Genomic DNA, 20,174 nt, shown 5'->3' with positions numbered 1-20,174 from the left:
TTCAAGGGATTGTGGTTGCTCCAACAGATTACTCAACCTATCTCCAATACCTAAAAGTTTTAAGTAGCTACTTAAAATCCCTATCCACTCCCTCTCCCCTATCAACTTTAAAAGTACTGGTAATATGTTGGGAGAGGAGATGAGCTACACTACTAATAATACATAATAGATCACTTATATAGACTTTTAGGGGATGCAGGATAAGTAATCTGTTGGAGATGCTCTAATAGAACATTTGTAAGGCATGCTCAAGCTCAACAGAGCATGCAGTATATATTTATACCTAATACTCCATCCATCCAAAAAAGAATGTATATTCTAGATTTGAAACAAGTCAAACTTTCTTAAGTTTAACTAAATTTAAAGAAAATAGTATCAACATTTATGTTTCCATTTGAAGGGCGGGCCTGGTGCAAGCGGTAGAGTCTTACCGCCTGTGACAGGAAGGTCCCGGGTTCGAGTCGCGGTCTCCTCGTATTGCACAGGCGAGGGTAAGGCTTGATGGGATACGTCTCATGTGTGGGCTGGTCTTTGTGGGGCTGTGCTGGTCATATGGTCCTTGTGGCTGCATGGTCTGTTTTTAGAATAGCATCTTAGACTAGAGGACAGCATCTTAGAGGACAGCATCTTAGACTAGAGGACAACATCTTAGAGGACAGCATCTTAGCATCTAGGACGACATCTTAGACTAGCATCTTGGCATATGCTTGGCTGACTAGCAACCTATAAATATGTAACCCCAACCCTTCAGGTTGGCATGGCATTTGGAAATAAACTAGAAAATTGCCCCAACTCCTAGTGCCATCCTCTCTCGATGAGAGTAAGAATTCTGCTACTACTAAGAGTAAGAATTCAGCGACTAACAACTGGTATTAGAGCCATACTATCCTGTAGCCTGAGCATCTCTTGCTCATCTCCTTTCCCAGCCGCACAACAGCCCCAGCTAGGAGCAGCAGCAGCTCCGGCCGCTCCTGCTCACTCCTCTCCCTCTGCGCAGACGAGCAGCAGCTCTCTCCCCACGCAGCAGCCCCACGGTAGCGCGTCATGTCCGCAGGGCAATCTCAGCGCTCGGTCGCCTCGAGCATGCGGCGTCGGCAGGAGGCCGAACTTGCCACGGCAGAGGAACGCGAGCGAGCGGCGGCAGAGACCGCAGCGGCAGCGGCAAGGGCGTCGAGGCTGGCAGTGTGGAGCTGGCAGCAGCCAGAGCGGAGGCGGAAGCAGCGACGGCGGCGGATGCAGCGCGTGCGGCGGCAGCAGAGGTCAAGGCCCTGCGCGGCAGCATCTGCAGCTCCGTTTCTGCTGACGACAGCGCCGACGCGGACCTCGAGTTGCTGGGGAGGGAGGCAGGACGAGCGCGGGCGGCGCAGTGGGCAGCCGCGCACGCCCACGAGCGCGGCGGCAGCCCCGACAGGCGCGGACGCGCCGGTGGCGCTCCTGGAGGAGACGCGCACGGCGGCGGCACTCCTGGAGGACGCGCGCATGGCGGTGGCGCTCCTGGAGGAGGTGCGCACGGCAACGGTGGCGGACGGGTCGATGGAGAGCGCGGCCTTCACAGGCAGCGTGGCTCTCTCTCCCCAGATCGGTACCGTGGTTACCACGGGCTCCAGGCTGTCGTCAGGGACGTCGGCCCCGGCGGTGGGTGGCCTACCCTCACCAAGACCATCTACGTCGAGTGGGTTGAGGTGATGAGGGTAAAGCTCCAGGTGCAGCACATGTGGGAGGCAGTCCGGTACGGCGACGTCGACTACGACCTAGATCGACGGGCGCCGGATGCCCTCATCGCTGCAGTCCCGCCCGAGATGCAGTTCTCGCTTACAAACAAGCGGACTGCCAAGGAGGCTTGGGACGCCATCGCTGCGGCACGCATCGGCAGCGACCGCGCCCGCAAGTCCACACTGCAGGCACTTCGCAAGGAGTGGGAGAACCTGGCCTTCAAGACAGGTGAGGACGTTGACGACTTCGCTCTCCGTCTCAACACTCTGTTGCAGAAGATGGTGCAGTTCGGCGATGACACCTACGGCGAGGAGAGAGCTGTTGAAAAGCTCTTCCGATGCGTCCCCGAGAAGTACAAGCAGATGGCTCGCTCGATCGAGTCTTTGCTGGATCTCTCCACGATGTCGATCGAGGAGGCGATAGGTCGCCTCAAGGTTGTCGACAGCGATGAGCCACAGTCTCTCTCGGGGCCCATCACCACTGGCGGGAAGCTCCTTCTCACTCGGGAGCAGTGGCTTGCCAGCCAAGGTGACCGGAAGAAGGGGGAGCCTTCTTCCGCGACAGGCGGCCGCAAGCGTGGCAAGCCGCGCAGAGACGCCCAGGCCGGGGCGCGAGGACGTGCCGAGGGTGATGCCCGCGGAGGCGCCACCGGCAGGCACAAGCCGGCACGAGACGACGCCTGCCGCAACTGCGGCCAGCTTGGCCATTGGGCCAAGGACTGTCGACAGCCACGACGCGGCCAGGCCCACGTCGCACAGGCGGAGGAGCCGACTCTGTTCATGGCACATGCAAGCATCGAGCTACCTCCAGCGACACCGGCCGCAGCGGCTCTCCTCCACCTTGACGAGCCAAAAGCACACGCCCTCCTCGGCGACGGCTCCGGCAATGACAAGACTGACGGGTGGTGCCTCGACACCGGCGCCACCCATCACATGACCGGTCGACGGGAGTTCTTCATTGAGCTTGACTCTAGCGTCCGAGGCTCCGTCAAGTTTGGGGATGCCTCCGGCGTGGAGATCAAGGGCGTCGGCTCCGTCATCTTCACCGTCGTGTCTGGTGAGCACAGGCTGCTCACCGTAGTCTACTACATCCCCGCATTGAGGAACTCCATCATCAGCTTGGGATAGCTGGATGAGAACGGTTCGCGCGTAGTGGTTGAGGATGGAGTCATGAGGATTTGGGATCGTCGTCGCCGCCTTCTCGCAAGGTATCCAGAAGCGCAAATCGACTCTACGTCCTTAACGTGCAGGTGGCACAACCCCTCTGTCTCGCTGCTCGTCGGGATGACGAGGCGTGGCAGTGGCACGAGTGCTTCGGGCACCTTCACTTCGAGGCCCTGAAGCGGCTCAGTGCCACGGAGATGGTGCGAGGCCTACTGTGCCTCGACCATGTGGAGCAGCTCTGCGACGTCTGCGTGTTGACGAAGCAGAGGCGACTCCCCTTTCCTCAGCGGGCGAGCTTTCGAGCCCAGGAGAGGCTCGAGCTTGTGCACGGGGACTTGTGTGGCCCGGTGACACCGGCCACACCGGGAAGACGACGCTACTTCCTGCTGCTCGTCGACGACCTCTCCCGCTACATGTGGGTGATGGTCCTCGGCAGCAAGGGAGAGGCTGCGGACGCCATCAGGCTGCTACGGAGGCGGAGTGCGGCCACAAGCTGCGCGTGCTGCGCACCGACAACGGCGGCGAATTCACGGCTGCTGAATTCGCGTCGTACTGCGCTGATGAGGACATTCAGCGCCAGTACTCCGCGCCGTACAGCCCGCAGCAGAACGGCGTCGTTGAGCGGCGCAACCAGACGGTTGTGGGGATGGCTCGGGCCCTTCTCAAGCAGAAGGGGATGCCAGCTGTCTTCTAGGGAGAGGCGGTGGTGTCGGCCATCTACATCCTCAACCGCTCGCCTACCAAGGCGCTCGACGGCAGGACGCCGTACGAGGCTTGGCATGGGCGGAAGCCGGCGGTCTCCCACTTGCAGGTCTTCGGCTGCCTCGCGTTCGCCAAGGAGCTTGGCCACATCAGCAAGCTCGACGACAGGAGCACTCCGGGAGTGTTCATCGGCTACGCAGAGGGCTCGAAGGCCTACCGCATCCTCGACCCGAAGACACAGCGTGTGCGCACGGCACGCGACGTTGTGTTCGACGAAGGGCGAGGATGGGCGTGGGACAAGGCGGTGGACGACGGCTCGGCTCCGACCTACGACGACTTCACTGTCGAGTACGTCCACTTCGAGGGAGCTGGGGGAGTAGGCAGCTCTTCTTCGACGAGCGCGTCTACCCCAGTCCCCGAGCCTCCACCGACCCCGGCGCCTACTACTCCGACAGCACCACGCTCTCCAGCCAGGACCTCGGCTGCGATGAGTTCTTCGCCGACTCCACCACAGCCGGCACCGCCACGCACTCCAGCACCGACAGGCACCTCTCCGGGCACGTCTACTCCAACACCAGCTCGTGTCGAGCACAGCCCGGTTGAGCTCGCTACTCCGCTCTCACGACGAGGAGCGCATCGACGCGTACCACGACGGCGAGTCGTTGCGGTACCGTACGATGGAGAACCTTCTCGGCGACCAGCCGGTGCCGGGACTGGTGCCTCACTGCCTGGAGGCGCAGTTGCACCTTGCGTGTGACGACGGCGAGCCTCGGTCGTTTGCAGAGGCCGAGAGACACGCGGCATGGCGCGCCGCGATGCAATTGGAGATGGATGCGGTTGAGAAGAACCGCACCTGGGAGCTTGCTGACCTTCCTCGTGGTCACCGCGCGATCACCCTTAAGTGGGTGTACAAGCTGAAGAGGGATAGCCGGCGCCATCGTCAAGCACAAGGCTCGCTTGGTGGCACGAGGTTTCGTGCAGCAGGAGGGGGTCGACTTCGACGACGCCTTTGCTCCCGTGGCACGGATGGAGTCCGTGCGACTCCTTGCGCTAGCTGCCCAGGAGGGCTGGCGTGTTCATCACATGGACGTCAAGTCGGCGTTCCTTAACGGCGACTTGAAGGAGGAGGTCTACGTGCACCAGCCGCCGGGATTTGCGATCCCCGGCAAGGAGGGCAAGGTGCTCCGCCTGCGCAAGGCCCTCTATGGCTTGCGGCAGGCACCGAGGGCGTGGAATGCCAAGTTGGATTCCACGCTAAAGGGGATGGGCTTCGAGCAAAGCCCGCACGAGGCGGCCATCTACCGACGAGGCAGTGGAGGAAATGCTCTGCTGGTGGGTGTCTACGTCGACGACTTGGTGATCACCGGCACCAAGGATGCGGAGGTGGCGGCATTCAAGTAAGAGATGAAGACCACCATCCAGATGAGTGACCTGGGGCCTCTCTCCTACCTGGAAATCGAGGTGCACCAGGATGACTACAGGATCACGCTTCGACAGACCGCCTACGCCAAGCACGCCGTTGAGCTAGCTAGGCTCACCGACTGCAACCCAGCTCTCACTCCGATGGAGGAGAGGCTGAAGCTGAGCCGCGACAGCACGACGGAGGAGGTGGACGCTACGCAGTACCGGCGTCTTGTGGGGAGCCTTCGCTACCTCGCCCACACACAGCCGGACTTGGCATTCTCCGTCGGCTACGTTAGTCGGTTCATGCAGCGACCGACGACGGAGCACCAGCAGGCTGTGAAGAGGATCATCCGCTACGTTGCGGGAACTCTCGATCACGGCCTCTACTACCCTAGGTGCACTGGGGCGGCACACTTCGTCGGGTACAGCGACAGCGACCACGCCGGCGACATCGACACCAGCAAGAGCACGAGCGAGATCCTCTTCTTCCTCGGCAAGTGCCTCGTTAACTGGCAGTCGGTCAAGCAGCAGGTGGTGGCCCTGTCCAGCTGCGAGGCCGAGTACATAGCGGCCTCCACCGCTTCGACTCAGGCGCTCTGGCTCGCTCGACTGCTCGGTGATCTCCTCGGCAGAGACACTAGAGCGGTGGAGCTCAGGGTGGACAGCAAGTCCGCTCTGGCCCTGGCAAAGAACCCCGTGTTCCATGAACGCAGCAAGCACATCCGGGTGAGGTACCACTTCATCCGAGGCTGTTTGGAGGAAGGGAGCATCAAGGCGAGCTACATCAACACCAAGGACCAGCTTGCAGACCTGCTAACCAAGCCCCTTGGGAGGATCAAGTTCCTTGAGCTCTGCTCCAGGACCGGGATGGTTCAACTTTCCCACAGGACGACGCACAAGACTTAGGGGGAGAATGATGGGATAAGTCTCATGTGTGGGCTGGTCTTTGTGGGGCTGTGCTGGTCACATGGTCCTTGTGGCTGCATGGTCTATTTTTAGGACAGCATCTTAGACTAGAGGACAGCATCTTAGAGGACAGCATCTTAGACTAGAGGACAGCATCTTAGAGGACAGCATCTTAGCATCTAGGACAACATCTTAAACTAGCATCTTGACATATGCTTGGTTGGCTAGCAGCCTATAAATATGTACCCCCAACCCTTCAGGTTCGCATGGCATTTGAAAATAAACCAGAAAATTATCCCAACTCCTAGTGTCATCCTCTCTCGATGAGAGTAAGAATTCTGCTACTACCAAGAGCAAGAATTCAGCGACTAACAAGGCTTGCCACTAACACCCTTCCCCAGACCCTGCACAGAGCGGGAGCTCTCTGCACTGGGTGCGTCCTATTTATGTTTCCATTTGGGTTTACTATAAAAATATATTTTATAGTTAATCTAACGATACATATTTTGTATCATAAATGTTAGTATTTTTTTACTATAGATTTGGTCAAACTTTATATTGTTTGACTCCTAGGGAAGAGAGAATTACATTCTTTTTGGACAATGGGAGTATTAAAGAGCAAAAGTTTCTCTCCTTAGGATTTTGTCCATCAGCCAAGCCCATTCATACATTCATCGCCCCACCAGCGGTCCCTCCGCATGAACGTATGTTCCCTCGTCTCGTCCAATGATGCACCCTGACTTTCGTCCAACTGTTCAAGACCCCGCCCTTGGCTCACACCTCCGCCTGCCTGCTACACCTCCTTCGACACGGCCATTGGCCCCACGACGGTCATGAAGCATGACTGCCCCGTGGGAGGAGATCTGGAGAACACCTGTGAGAAGACGGCACCGGCTCCGTGGTCAAGTGTAGAGCTTCTTAGCATGCCCCTCGCCTTCCTTGTGACAGCGCAGTATTGGAAGTTCCGTCCTCCCCCTCCAACCTGGGATACCAGATCCAGGCATTCGGCGTGTCGTGGTGCAGGCCCATGGGCCATGGAGTCCATGGCTTTTAGAGGTTTGACTTCCTCCGCGATCAACGAGTGGTGGAGTCTAGTCGTGGGCAGCACGGCCGAGCTGCTAACCCACTCCCACGGAACCTGATGGCAAGGTCTGCAATTCTTCTCCTTTTCTATCTGTGTTTCTTCAGATTCACATCTTATTCAATTATTGAACATTGGCCTCAATAAATGTGTGTTTATTGGCATCAATAAATATGTGTGTTGTGTTGTGAAGTATTAGTGGATTGCCCACCTCTTCCCAATCGCTTAAGCTTTTGGGTTCACTTGGTTGGTGCATGAAACTAACATGGTATCAAAGCCAGAGGTCTCGAGTTCGAGTCCTCGTAGAGGCATCTTTTAAGTCCTCCGCTCCCTCCTTTATTTCCACGTTTGCGCCTTGTTCTGGCTGCACGTGAGTGGGAGTGCTGTGAAGTATTAGTGGATTGCCCACCTTTTCCCAATCGCTTAAGCTTTTGGGTTCACTTGGTTGGTGCGTGAAACCTAACATGTTGCTCAATCAACTAGCCACCATATCGATGCTAATTGAGTTGAATCAACCTACAAGCAACTCCCATGCCCGAGAAACAATATGGAACTCTCTTCTGGTTGTTTGGGTAGGCAACAGTTTAACGACTACCTAATGTACAAGGAAGTCAATCTAACCCACACTAACTGAACAGTTTTTAGCTTCAGAGAAAAAAAGAGTGGCCAATGGTCCATATGTCCTATATTTTAAAAAGGGCCATGTATCCTAGATGATACATATATCCTATATTTTAGAAGGGGCATGTTTCCTAGATTTTAGAAGTAGGTCCAGCGTAGGTGCATGGAAATTCTTGATGGCTCTACAACAACAACAAAGTCTTTAAGTCCCAAACAAGTTGGGATAGGTTAGAGTTGAAACCCAGCAGAAGCAATCAAGGTTCAGGCACGTGAATAGTTATTTTCCAAGCACTCCTATCTAAGGCTAAGTCTTTGGGTATATTCCATCCTTAAGTCTCCTTTTATTGCCTCTACCTAAGTCAACTTCGATCTTCCTCTGCCTCTCTTCACGTTACTATCCTGGCTTAGGATTCCACTACGCACAGGTACCTCTAGAGGTCTCTGTTGGACATGTCCAAACCATCTCAACCGGTGTTGGACAAGCTTTTCTTCAATTGGTGCTACCCCTAATCTATCACGTATATCATCGTTCCGAACTCGATCCCTTCTTATATGACCGCAAATCCAACGCAACATACACATTTCCGCGGCACTTATCTGTTGAATATGTCGTCTTTTCGTAGGCCAACATTCTACACCATACAACATAGCAGGTCTAATCGCCGTCCTATAAAACTTACCTTTTAGCTTCTGTGGTACCCTTTTGTCACATAGGACACCAGATGCTTGGCGCCACTTCATCCACCCTGCTTTGATTCTATGGCTAACATCTTCATCAATATCCCCGTCTCTCTGTAGCATTGATCCTAAATATTGAAAGATATCCTTCCTAGACACTACTTGACCTTCCAAACTAATATCTTCCTCCTCCCGAGTAGCAGTGCCGAAGTCACATCTCATATACTCAGTTTTAGTTCTATTGAGTCTAAAAACTTTGGACTCCAAAGTCTCCCGCCATAACTCCAGTTTCTGATTCACTCCTGTCCAACTTTCATCAACTAGCACTACATCGTCTGTGAAAAGCATACACCAAGGGATGTCTCCTTGTATGTCCCTTGTGACCTCATCCATCACTAAGGCAAATAGATAAGGGCTCAAAGCTGACCCTTGATGTAGTCCTATCCTAATCGGAAAGTCATCCGTGTCTCCATCACTTGTTCGAACACTAGTCACAACATTGTTGTACATGTCCTTAATGAGCCCGACGTACTTCGTTGGGACTTTATGTTTGTCCAAAGCCCACCACATAACATTCCTTGGTATTTTGTCATAAGCTTTCACCAAGTCAAAAAAAAAACCATGTGTAGGTCCTTCTTCTCCCTATACCGCTCCATAACTTGTCTTATTAAGAAAATTGCTTCCATGGTTGACCTACCGGGCATGAAACCAAATTGGTTCATAGAGACCCGCGTTATTGCTCTCAAGCGATGCTCGATAACTCTCTCCCATAGCTTCATAGTATGGCTCATCAACTTAATTCCCCGGTAATTAGTACAACTTTGAATATCCCATTTATTCTTGTAGATCGGTACCAATATACTTCTCCACTCGTCAGGCATCTTGTTCGATCGAAAAATATGGTTGAACAGCTTGGTTAGCATACTATAGCTATGTCCCCGAGGCATCTCCACACCTCGATTGAAATACCATCCCGTCCCATCGCCTTACCTCCTTTCATCCTTTTCAACGCCTCTCTGACCTCAGATTCTTGGATTCTCCCCACAAAGCGCCTATTGGTGTCATCAAAAGAGTTATCCAACTAAAAGGTTGTGTCTGTATTCTCACCATTGAACAATTTGTCAAAATACTCTTGCCATCGATGTCGGATCTCATCCTCCTTCACCAAGAGATGCTCCCTTTCATCCTTAATGCACTTAACTTGGTTGAAGTCCCTTGTCTTTCTCTCACGAACCCTAGCCATCCTATAAATGTCCTTCTCTTCTTCCTTCGTACCCAAATGTTGGTAAAGATCCTCGTACGCTCTACCCTTTGCCATACTTACAGCTCGCTTTGCATTCTTTGCCACCTTGTACTTCTCTATGTTGTCCACACTCCTGTCATGGTACAAGCGTCTATAGCATTCTTTCTTCTCCTTAATAGCCCTTTGGACTTCCTCGTTCCACCACCAAGTATCTTTAGCCTCGCCTCCACTTCCTTTGGTTACTCCACACACCTATGAGGCCACCTTCCGGATGTTGGTTGTCATCTTCTCCCACATGTTGTTTGTCCTCTTCTTCCTTCCAAGAGCCCTCTTTGATAACCCTTTCCCTGAATACCTCTGACGTCTCCCCTTTCAGTTTCCACCACTTTGTTTATCCCTACGGGCATGCACCTGAAAACGAAAGTCTACCACCAAAAGCTTATGTTGAGAAACAACACACTCCCCTGGTATCACCTTGCAACCCAAGCATGCTCGTTTGTCCTTTCTTCTTGCGAGGACAAAGTCAATCTGGCTAGAGTGTTGTCCGCTACTGAAGGTCACTAGATGAGATTCTCTCTTTCTAAAGAAAGTGTTGGCTATCATCAGGTCAAAAGCTACCGCGAAGTCCAGAACTTCCTCCCCCTCCTGATTCCTACTATCATACCCAAAACCTCCATGAACTGTCTCGAAACCTACACTTGTAGTACCTACATGCCCATTAAGATCTCCTCCTATAAAAAGCTTCTCACTACTAGGTACAGCTCTAATCAGGCCATCTAAATCTTCCCAGAATTCTCTTAGCACTCTCGTCGAGGCCTACTTGGGGGGTATACGTACTAATTACGTTCAAGACCATATCACCAATGACAAGCTTGACTAAGATAATCCTATCTCCTTGCCTTCTCACTCCCACCACACTATTCTTGAGGCTCTTATCAATGAAAACTCCTCCATTTCTATTCGCGACTGTCCCTGTGTACCAAAGCTTGAAACCTGTATTGTCCACCTCCTTCGCCTTCTGACCCTTCTATTTAGTCTCTTGAACGCATAATAGATTTACACGCCTCCTAGTCGCGGTATCAACTAATTCTCTTAACTTACCTGTAAGCGACCCTACATTCCAACTACCTAAACGGATCCTAGTTGGTTCGACTAGCTTCCTTACCCTTCGCACCCGTCGACTCAGATGTGAAGACCCTTGCTCATTTTTCACTACATCCGGGCGCCGATGTAGCGCGCCACTAAGGATGCGACGACCCAATCCTTGCTCACTTGACACCGTGCCCAGATCGTGACACGGCGCGTCACGGGGGTGACGACCCGGCCCTTGCTCATTTAACACCATACCCGGGTTCCGATATGACGCGTCGCTAAGAGGGTTACGCCCCAACGGTTTTCTTTCGGGTTTCATCTCCATTAGAATGGCTAACAGATGAAAATCGAAGGAGCTAGCTCCTTATCAATATCAGACGGTATTCTCTATATGCACATGTAGAGAAACTCGGCAGTGTTGATTGTTACCAAGCCATTCACTCAACTTGCACTAAAAACTTACCCACAGCTATGGAGCCAGAAGGAATCATCAATCATGGATGAGAATTTAACTCTGATCTCATCTGATGTCCTTGAAGCAGACCAACTTTTTGAGAAATTTATTTACCTTTTTTCCATCTTACTCCCTCCGTTTCAGAACATGTGATGTTTTAGGATTCAAAAATAATCCCAGAAAAACTTAATGTTATAGGTTGGGCCCATACCAGTTTGAGTTCTTAGAACATCATGTTGCAGCCTGCATGTCCATTCCTTTGGAATGGAAGGAGTACCTTTGCAGTAATTATTCTACATGGAGATCATCTATTTTGGTCCCCCTTTCTCACATAAAGGATTAGAATTTTCCATAGCAACGCGTGGGCATTTCTGCTAAGGACCTTACTCTTTTCTCCTCTTTTATACAAAAACTTTTTCCCGTTGCAACGCACGGGCATATTTGCTAGTGATAATAATTAAAAAAAAAACATGCACAACTATGCTAGCAGTATTGGAGAACCTAACAAATATATACAATTATAAAGTTCTTTATGCACCTAATAAAGCTGCACTTCCCTATGATGACCATACCTTAATAATCGAATCACAGGTTGCAGTGCCCCTGCATTAAGAACCTCCTTCTTGATGTTTGGTGATGAATGAACCAAATTTCCAATGACACCAACCTAACATGTCAATCGAGAAAAATGGTTCATTGCAATAAAATTAAAGAAATCATGAATACATTAGATCCAAGATTGTGCTGATATTCTATGAAAGTTTATCAGCAAACATGTTGGATTGATAAAGAAGTTAGTACAGAAAGGTAACTTTGCACCATGTAGAAGTTTATTCAACGGATAAAAGAGCATAGAACAGCAAGTCAATATAAGGAGGTAACTCAGAGCCTCAGACCAGTTTCATGCAATTTATTTGTTTTGCATAAGCTTCTACAATCAAGTTTACTTAGCAAACATGTTACAAGTAGCAGGTGCAGATTACTTTTTGAAATATTTCAGGAACCAAGTAGTAAATAGCCTCAGCCTCTAGTGTTGTCTCAGTACTTGCCGCCAGTGTTTTAAGGCGTCGCTTAAGCGCCAAGGCGCTGCACGCACGACGCCTTAGCAGACGACTCGCCTTAGATTTGTGTGGCGTCCGCCTTACAGCCGAGGCGTCCAAAAAACGTCGCTTTGGCGTCCAAATCGCGCCAAATCGCGCATGGCGGGCGCCATACGAGGAAGCCTCTGCTCTGGACAGTGGGAAAACGCAGGAGAATAGGCGCGAAAAAAAGGAAAGAGAGAGCGCGATTAGGCATCCAAGCTCGCCTTAGGGGTAAGGCGGCACCTTGTCGCCTTATGCACATGCTAATGCCCCCTCGATTCCGCCGTCTCCTCATCGATTCTGATGCGGGTCCTCTCTATTCCGCCGTCTCCTCGTCGATTCCGCTCAATTGCGCCGTCTCCTCGCCGTCGCCTGCTCGATTCCGCCTTCTCGCCATCGGCTGCTCGATCTGGAAGGGTATGGCGGCGACTGTAGATCTGGAAGGGGAGCAGCGAGGGAGGGGAGCAGAGCAGCGCATCCGGAGAGAGGGGAGGAGCCACGGACGGAAGCAGAGCCGCAGAGGGAAGTGGAGCGGCGGAGAGACGAGCAGAGGCGGACGAGTGGTGGAGAACGAGGAGCAGCGCTGGAGGGGATTCCCATTGGGATAAGCCACGCCAGGAGGGAGAGGGGCACATGGGCCGCCTGGTGGGCTGGTGGGCTGGGCCAGCCCACTTCTTACTCCTCCTCTCTTTTTCTTTTTTCCTTTTCTTTTTTCTTCATCATCTACTACTCTAAGCTGTTGTTTTATGTTTTTTTTAAATCCGTAAGGCGTCGCCTTGCCTCACGCCTCAGTCGCCTAAGCGTAAGGCGGTAGTCACTCGCCACGCCTCGCCTTACCGCCTTAAAAACATTGCTTGCCGCACATTTATGCATTCAAATAAACATTTAATTCTTCAAGCATCCATGTACATGCACCATGATACAGGCTTAACCTGCACGGCTGCACCACTGGCCCTCAAACTTATTTGGGTGTATTGCTAAGTTTTCAAATCTTCAATTTCAGCCTCAAAGATCGCCTGAACTAGCTTAATACAGCCATTAAGGTCTATAGCCAGTTGACAAGAGAGAGAGAGAGAGAGTGCGTTCAAGATATTTACCTTAGCCAATTCAATAACCTCTACGGCACGTTTGGTTGGGGGTAATTGGTACAAGGGAATGGGAGTTTGGGGGGTAAGAGTTTAGAAATCTTTTGTTTGTTTGGTGGGACGGGAAAGTGAGTTTAAAGGGCCAACTCCTACCAATCACTTCCCTTTCTCACAGAAAAAAAAAACCACACACCCTCTTTCCGTGTCTTATTTCCCTCAATGAACCAAACAAGCGATTGGACCTAAAAATCAAATTCTCATAATTCGCTACAACTCCCACCACCAATTCTCATGCCATTTCCCAATAGTTGCCAAACGCACTGCTAGTGGTTTCACTAAGGTTGGCTATATGCAATAGATCAATATCAGTGCACAACTTCAGGGTAATCATGAATCCAAATTAATATAATTTCATCAATGGGATCAGAAAATATTAATCAAACTGCATCTTACATGGCAGGAAATATTGAATAAATTATGCAAAGCCTATGATATAAATGTGTTGTAGGACAACATAATATCTGTAAGGTAACTGCTAATAGCCAAAATTAAGTTTCTATTCAACTTTGGAAATACATTCAAAATTGTCCATGTAATAGAGGATGAAACATAGTCTACCATGAAATTTCCCAACTAAATATACAGTGTTATGATCCAGCATTAAGTTTCAAGATGGAGCATTAAAATTTTATATTTCACAAGGCCTTGCAATGATAAATGCTGATTAAGGATTGTGCAAAATTGTAGAATGGCACAATTTCAAATGATATGATCATTTATTTGTAACAACATTAACCTGCTCATAATCAATCAAACGATACATCTCAACAGTGTGAGAAAGTGCTCTTAGAGAAGTGGAGTTCACATCAGAGTATTCAGTGCCTCGTAATCAAAACTGGAGAATAGCACAAGGCCTTACTGCTTCATAGTGAATTGCAGCATCTTCAGATCGCAGCATTAAGATCAAAGTTGGCAAAGCATTGCATTGAACAATCTGCATTACAGGAATTTACCATGTCGTGAATATGTGTAAAAGGCATATGCAAGTTCAGATGTCAAAATCTAACATAATTATAGCCTTCATTGATTTTGATATCTCACCTGAGTTTTATTTTCATCATTTTTAAAGGCTAAAGTCCGCAAGGCACCTGCAGCTGCCCTCTGCACCTTAAGATCCTGCGATTCTAGCAATTCAACAAGTGGTGGGACTCCACCTTCCATTCTGCAGTAAAACAAAACCCTCAGCAAGTGAAAACTTCTCAAGGAAAACGTTATCAAATGATCAAAAGGCATAAAACAAAACCTGACGCTAGTTTTGATGTTGCTATTCTCATGTGCAAGATTTGTAATTGCATCAGCTGCTCTCTTGATAACACTATTAACCACCCTCGAATTTGTAGTATTTTTCTGCCTTTTCAAGAGTTTCACTAGAGGAGGTAGTGCACCAGCATCAACTATAAGTTGTTGATGTTCAGGCTGTTACAGTGAACACAGAATAAATGATTAAATTGACCATAGCAATAGTAACTTGATGAAAAGTACATAAGAGTAAAGCATCAATTGCTCAAAACACAACTATTAAAAGGTCCCTACAGAACTAGAGCGATTAGGATATCTTAGGTTCCTAAGTTTTTCTAAAGGGTACAAGAGACTGACTAGAAAGACACCAAGTATATAGCACTTGGAAGTTCCTAGGTTTTTCTAACTATTAAAAGGCATGGGATCTTACAGTTTTTTACAAGAAATACAGATATATGAGGATGAGGTTTGGGCGTTCAGAATTACAGTATATATAAACATGGGATAGTTGAAGTTCTTAAACTTTGTAATCCTATGCCACAGGAAACTTGAAAATTCACAGCCCTATTTAGAACATAAATTTGTCGATAATACAAGTAATTGCATTGGTACCAAAAGTGCATCTACAACTCAATTAGGGAATTAATGAAGGAACCTTCACAGCTAGGAGGCCCAGAGCGAAGGCAGCGCCCTTCTCAACCTCATGCTCAAACGGACGCAGTTGTTGTTCCTCCTGCGTTAGCGCCGCCACAGCAGGCTCTTCTAGGTGGCACACCAAGGCCGCCACGGCGCCGCCCTCTACAATCACGTTGACAACCTCCTCTGCTCAATTGACAACCACCAGATCCACTCGGTAAGGATGCGGGTGCACGGATCGGTGCGGCCGGAGTGAGGTTTGGCGAAGGGAGGTTACCGTTTTTGGCGAGCTCAGCGAGGACGTGGGTGGCGCGCTTGGCGGCGGCGCGGTCCGCGTGGCGCCACGAAGAGGCGCAGCGGACGAGGACATCAACCTGCGCGCGGACCTCGCGGGCAAGCGCTGCGTGGGAGTGACGGCAGCAGATCTCGGGGGTGCCCGCCGAGCCGTCCTCCTCCTCGTTGTCATCGTCGGCGCCCGCGCTGCCGAGCGAGGCCGCGGCGGCGGCGGCGGCGGCGGCGGATGCCTCGTCCTCCAACTTCCGCTTCTGCCCCTTGCGGCGCGGGCGCGGGCGCGGGCGCTGGGGCTGCTGCTTTTGCTGCTCCGCCTCCATTCGATAGGTCGACGGCGGCGCGCAGAGCGTGACGGATTGTGGAGGAAAAGGCACAAGCAGTGCGATTCCGGCGCGGTAGGGTGCTGTTCGACAGAAATGTAGAAATGAAAAAAAGAAAATGATTTTTTTATTTCAAACAGTTTTTTTCTTGATCACGTAAAAAGTTTGCGCGTCTTTATATTAGGATTAAGATAGAGAAAATATTCATTACAACATACCTTAATGATGCTTTAAGGGGTCAATAAATTTTACATGGACGCACCCTCTAATGTACTGAGCTAAAGCCCTCTAGTGTACCGATAGCTATGCTGTTACATTGGTCACTGATCAACCTGTATTGCGGTGCTGGCTAGGAGGCCTACGACCGGGCTGCAGAGCAGCGGCGGCGTCGCTTGCGCTCACCCACGTCGTTGTCCGATGGGAACAACTCGCGTAGTGCCTGCATATTCCTGGGGTCGACGGAGACGATATCCCGCTGTTTAGTCCTATGCGTTTCAAGACAAGGTGCTTACCTCGTTTGGACGCCAGGATATGAGATATGCTCTGAGCCGCTATCTGCTTGCTCCTCTTGGAGAGCCAAGTGGGCGATGTACGCCCGCTGTCGTCGCATCAACTCTGGATAGCTCCAGGAGTGGTGGCTGTCTCACCTTAGTCATTCGCTCGGTGAAGCGCTTGAGACGTCTGTTGGCAGAGGCCATCTGAGGTGAAGGGCGGTTGACGGTGTTCGTGGTTGCCTCGACTATTGCGTCTCCTGGGGTGGCTGCCCTGACCAGTGTTGGGTCAGGGAGCGCCCCGGCATCCATGATGCCATGTTGTTCCCTCCGCGACACCATGACCTATGGTGGTCCCTACACAGGCGACAATGAAGGCGTGTCTGTCATCCACTAGGCAGTCTTCGTCGGAGAACAGGTGTCTACCAGCGATGCGTCCGCTTCCTAAGAGGCCGCCGCCGGAGCAGGCGAGCACCCACGCGTTGGTGCTCCTGCTATGGGGCTCACGACGAGCAAGGTAGTGAGCTCCAACACCGGAGAGCAGGTGTCCACCCGGGATGTGTCATCCTGAGCGGCTGCTATCGAAGTCGGCGGGAACCCAGCCGATGTTGCTCCTGCTGGGCGATTCACGACGAGTGAGGCGGCGAGCTCCTCCAGCATAGGGTCGACCCACGTGGGAGCCTTGGCGCTCACACACAGCTTCAACCCCAGCATATCAGGCTCGAGGAAGCAGGGTGCAGTGCAGCAGCAGTTGGAGCAGGGCAGTCGGCGCAGACGACAGGCGCGTCCAAATTGAAATCCCCCACCGGCTTACTCCGACACCGCCATTGTTGGCGGCGGGTTCTATCGACGCCCGCTACGGCATCCAGCACAGCCCCATCTGAGCCGCCGTGAGGCGCGTGCTAGGAGGCCAGTGGGTTGCCGCTACGAGCGGAGTGGCCACCCTTTTATCGCCAATGTTGCGGCATGCTTGGGCTGCTTGCAGTCCCTGGTGAGGTGGCCGAAGCCATGGCAGCGTAGACAACGTCAGGGCAACCGACAGTAGCTACTCGATACGAGTAGGAAAGACAGTTGAAACATCTACCATGAAGCTCAGCGGAGATCTCCCGCCACCCATCAACGTCGGGGGCGCATACACATCTGTGGCGCTCAAGGCGATGGCGGGCAGGGACGCGACCATTGACCGCCGGCGTAGGCAGGCCGGACACAAGCTGAGGACGCGGCCTGCTTCTCTTCCTCTGCCTACGGTCAGGTCTCCGACGGCCGGCTTCTCCCAGAGATAGGACCGAGCGAGTCTGGGCGCGCGCAGGTGGCGTAGTGGTCGGCATCGTCGGGCGACGAGCGACATCCAGGTAGGTTGCGGGGTGTTCATCATCGGACTCCTCGCCGTTGTCGTCCGCCCACCGGCGGCGTTTTGAGCGCCCTCCCATGGGAGAACCCAGGAAGAATGGAGGCACGTCCGATGAGAGGGGGGCGAGCTAGCGGCGCCTGGCTTGGGCTAGGGGCGCAAGACCTAGTCTTGGGCCTAGTCGATGTGTGTAGGGCGGCAGCGATGTCGAAGGCAGAGCTCTCAGCGTCGACGGGCACCCTGGACTCGTGGTTGGAGGCCATGGCGGCGCCGGCATCCGGGCCCAATAGAGCGGGCAGGGGAGCGCTAGACCTCATGGAGGGACCGTCGTCTATGCAGTCGGTGCCTGCACAAGGCCCTGTGGTGCTAACCTCGATAGCGTCGGCGGCGTGATCCATTGCTGGGGAGGAAGTCACCGGTGGTGGTGGTGGTGGGGCACCCATCGGTGATGTCCGCGTGGACGGCGCCGGTGGGGTCGCACCTACGGCGGCGCGCATCTGGGGAGGGGTTATAGGGAGGCGCTGGTTGTGGATTTAGGGAGGGGAGAGATGGGAGCCAAGGGGAAGGCGGACGTCGGTGCTGCGGTGGCGTGGCCGGAGGTGGTGGTGGCGCCGCTGTGTCCGCGCGCTCCCGGGGAGTGGGCGAAATGGAGTAGGCGGTGGTGGATCTGGGGAGGGGAGAGAGAGGAGGGGAGTGGGAGGCGGGCGCTAGCGCCGGCGCGGTGGCCGGTGCCGCCGGCGACGGCGGCTGGGAGAAGGCCAAGGGCGGGTAGGGTTAGTTCGGGTGCAAGTAATGAAAATGCAGTGGATGGTTGTTGTCCTATAAACAATTTTTATTTAATGATCGATGTTTTAACAATAGGTAATGACCTCTCCTAGTCTTTTTATGAAAAGGAACGAGTAGTGTGACTCCGGCGAAGTAGGTCGTGTTCAACAGAAAAGTAAAATGAAAAAATAAATGATTTTTTATTTTTTTATTCGATTGATATTTTGATAATAATTTCTCCTAGTTTTTTAATCTACACTGGCTACGCCAACTACAGTTGCCGCAATGAAGCTGTTTCAATTTCCTTGGTTTATATAGATAAAATGAACACGGCCAAAGGGTTACACCCAACTCCTCTCTTTCTCCTTACGTGCCCTCACTCTTTCTTCTAGATCCGCCTTGTTTAGAGAACAATTTGAAATCCTTTAAAGGAGCCCATCATTTAAGGTTAGTTTCCCTCTTGTGAAGTGTCTATATTAGTTACATCTAGGGTTAGGGTATTAAAGTCATCTTTTAATTTGAAAAACCTATGTGTATTATTATTTTTAAAACAATGTGGCTTTGTGATATTTCCCAATACAATTAACTCATATAACAATAATAACAGTTGTACGAGGGATTCGAATTAATCAACTAATTAGTAGACAAGTTCAATAGACAATCTTAGCGTGGCAAGGTGGGACCTACCATGCACCATGCTAGATCTAGCTGCCATGTCAGAGCGTCTTCAAGAGCTCTTTTAAACTCATTTTCTAAATTATTATTTGGAGAACCATTTGAATAAAAATCGTTCTCTATATCTTTTCATCCTCCATCAGATTCTCTATATCTTGTCAAAACTCTAGAGAGCCAGCATTGTTCTCCCTCTTTGGCTAGCAAAAATCTAGAATAGAGGTGACTATATTCCGAGACCTAACTAAAGAAGTTGTTGGATGTTATTTCTTTCACCAAAATCTCTATTCCCGTCAACTAAAAGGGATATAAAGAGGCTCTTGGAGTTGCTCTTAGTACGCTTATTGCACCGTATACACTAATGTGGCAGAATAGCTTTTGTCACACAAGTGTTGTTGCCTTGTTGGTGCAGCCAAAAGGGTTAATCTATACAGCTAAAAATGGCAAGTGCAATTTTCCACACGGCAGACCCATCTCCTCCCCTAACAGCCTAACCAATGCATCCGTGACACTTTGCGAGTTTGTAAACCCCAACTCGTTAGAAGCCTGTAGCAGTAGTATTGTTGCCCCATGTAGCTCATGGCGGCACATGTGGAGTTGTAGTTGGTGGGTTAGTACCACCATAGAAGTTTAGGAGGGTGAGGGTCACCTTATAATCCTTGTCATTCTAAACGTAACACCTCTGGGTTAACCTTTTTACACGAAGCGAGGACAAAAGTGTAAGAGAGGTGCTACACGTATGCAGACTCGTTCCGCGTGTGAAGCTTGGCCATATAAGCAGATTTTGGACAGACGGTGTTACATGATGCCCCTGAAAAGAATTTGTGGGTTTGGTTTAGTAATTGAGTGGCAACCTTAGGTGGACTAATGTTTTTTATGTGAGATGAACAAGTACTTAGTCCACACACACTAGGTTGAGCAAGTCATAAAAGCCATGGTGTGAGATGTATGTAGACAAGCCATTAGAATTTGACAGCTCGATCTGTTGACCGTTGGACACCCTTTCTCTAGTGCCACCGGAGGATTCCTATGACTCCCTGATGGTCTCTGGATTCTTTCTGGAAAACACTAGAGCTCCATCATTTCTCAAGTGCCTCACCAGGGCCTTAATTCTTCTCTCCCCGATGC

General features: G+C 51.2%; 1 protein-coding gene across 2 annotated transcripts in view; it reads right to left on the bottom strand.

The window, feature by feature from the left end:
- The window catches only part of LOC136516389 (ARM REPEAT PROTEIN INTERACTING WITH ABF2-like), a 34,130-nt gene extending 18,285 nt beyond the window's left edge, over positions 1 to 15,845 (bottom strand). Inside the window, exons 1-6 of one of the 2 annotated variants that reach the window (XM_066509775.1) lie at positions 15,437 to 15,845; positions 15,179 to 15,345; positions 14,528 to 14,700; positions 14,326 to 14,446; positions 14,144 to 14,218; positions 11,630 to 11,724 (exon numbers count right to left, since the gene is read on the bottom strand). In XM_066509775.1, the coding sequence (XP_066365872.1) occupies positions 11,630 to 11,724; positions 14,144 to 14,218; positions 14,326 to 14,446; positions 14,528 to 14,700; positions 15,179 to 15,345; positions 15,437 to 15,770 (965 nt within the window). In that variant the 5' untranslated portion in view covers positions 15,771 to 15,845. The remainder of the gene's footprint in view (positions 1 to 11,629; positions 11,725 to 14,143; positions 14,219 to 14,325; positions 14,447 to 14,527; positions 14,701 to 15,178; positions 15,346 to 15,436) is intronic. The other variant, XM_066509776.1, reaches the window with a different exon arrangement.
- Positions 15,846 to 20,174: the final 4,329 nt, after the last annotated feature.

The sequence above is a fragment of the Miscanthus floridulus genome, chromosome 17, assembly GCF_019320115.1.
Source record: "Miscanthus floridulus cultivar M001 chromosome 17, ASM1932011v1, whole genome shotgun sequence".
Classification (NCBI taxonomy): domain Eukaryota; kingdom Viridiplantae; phylum Streptophyta; class Magnoliopsida; order Poales; family Poaceae; genus Miscanthus; species Miscanthus floridulus.
Note: the sequence above shows the minus strand (reverse complement) of the source record. Positions and strands in the feature narration are given on the sequence as shown.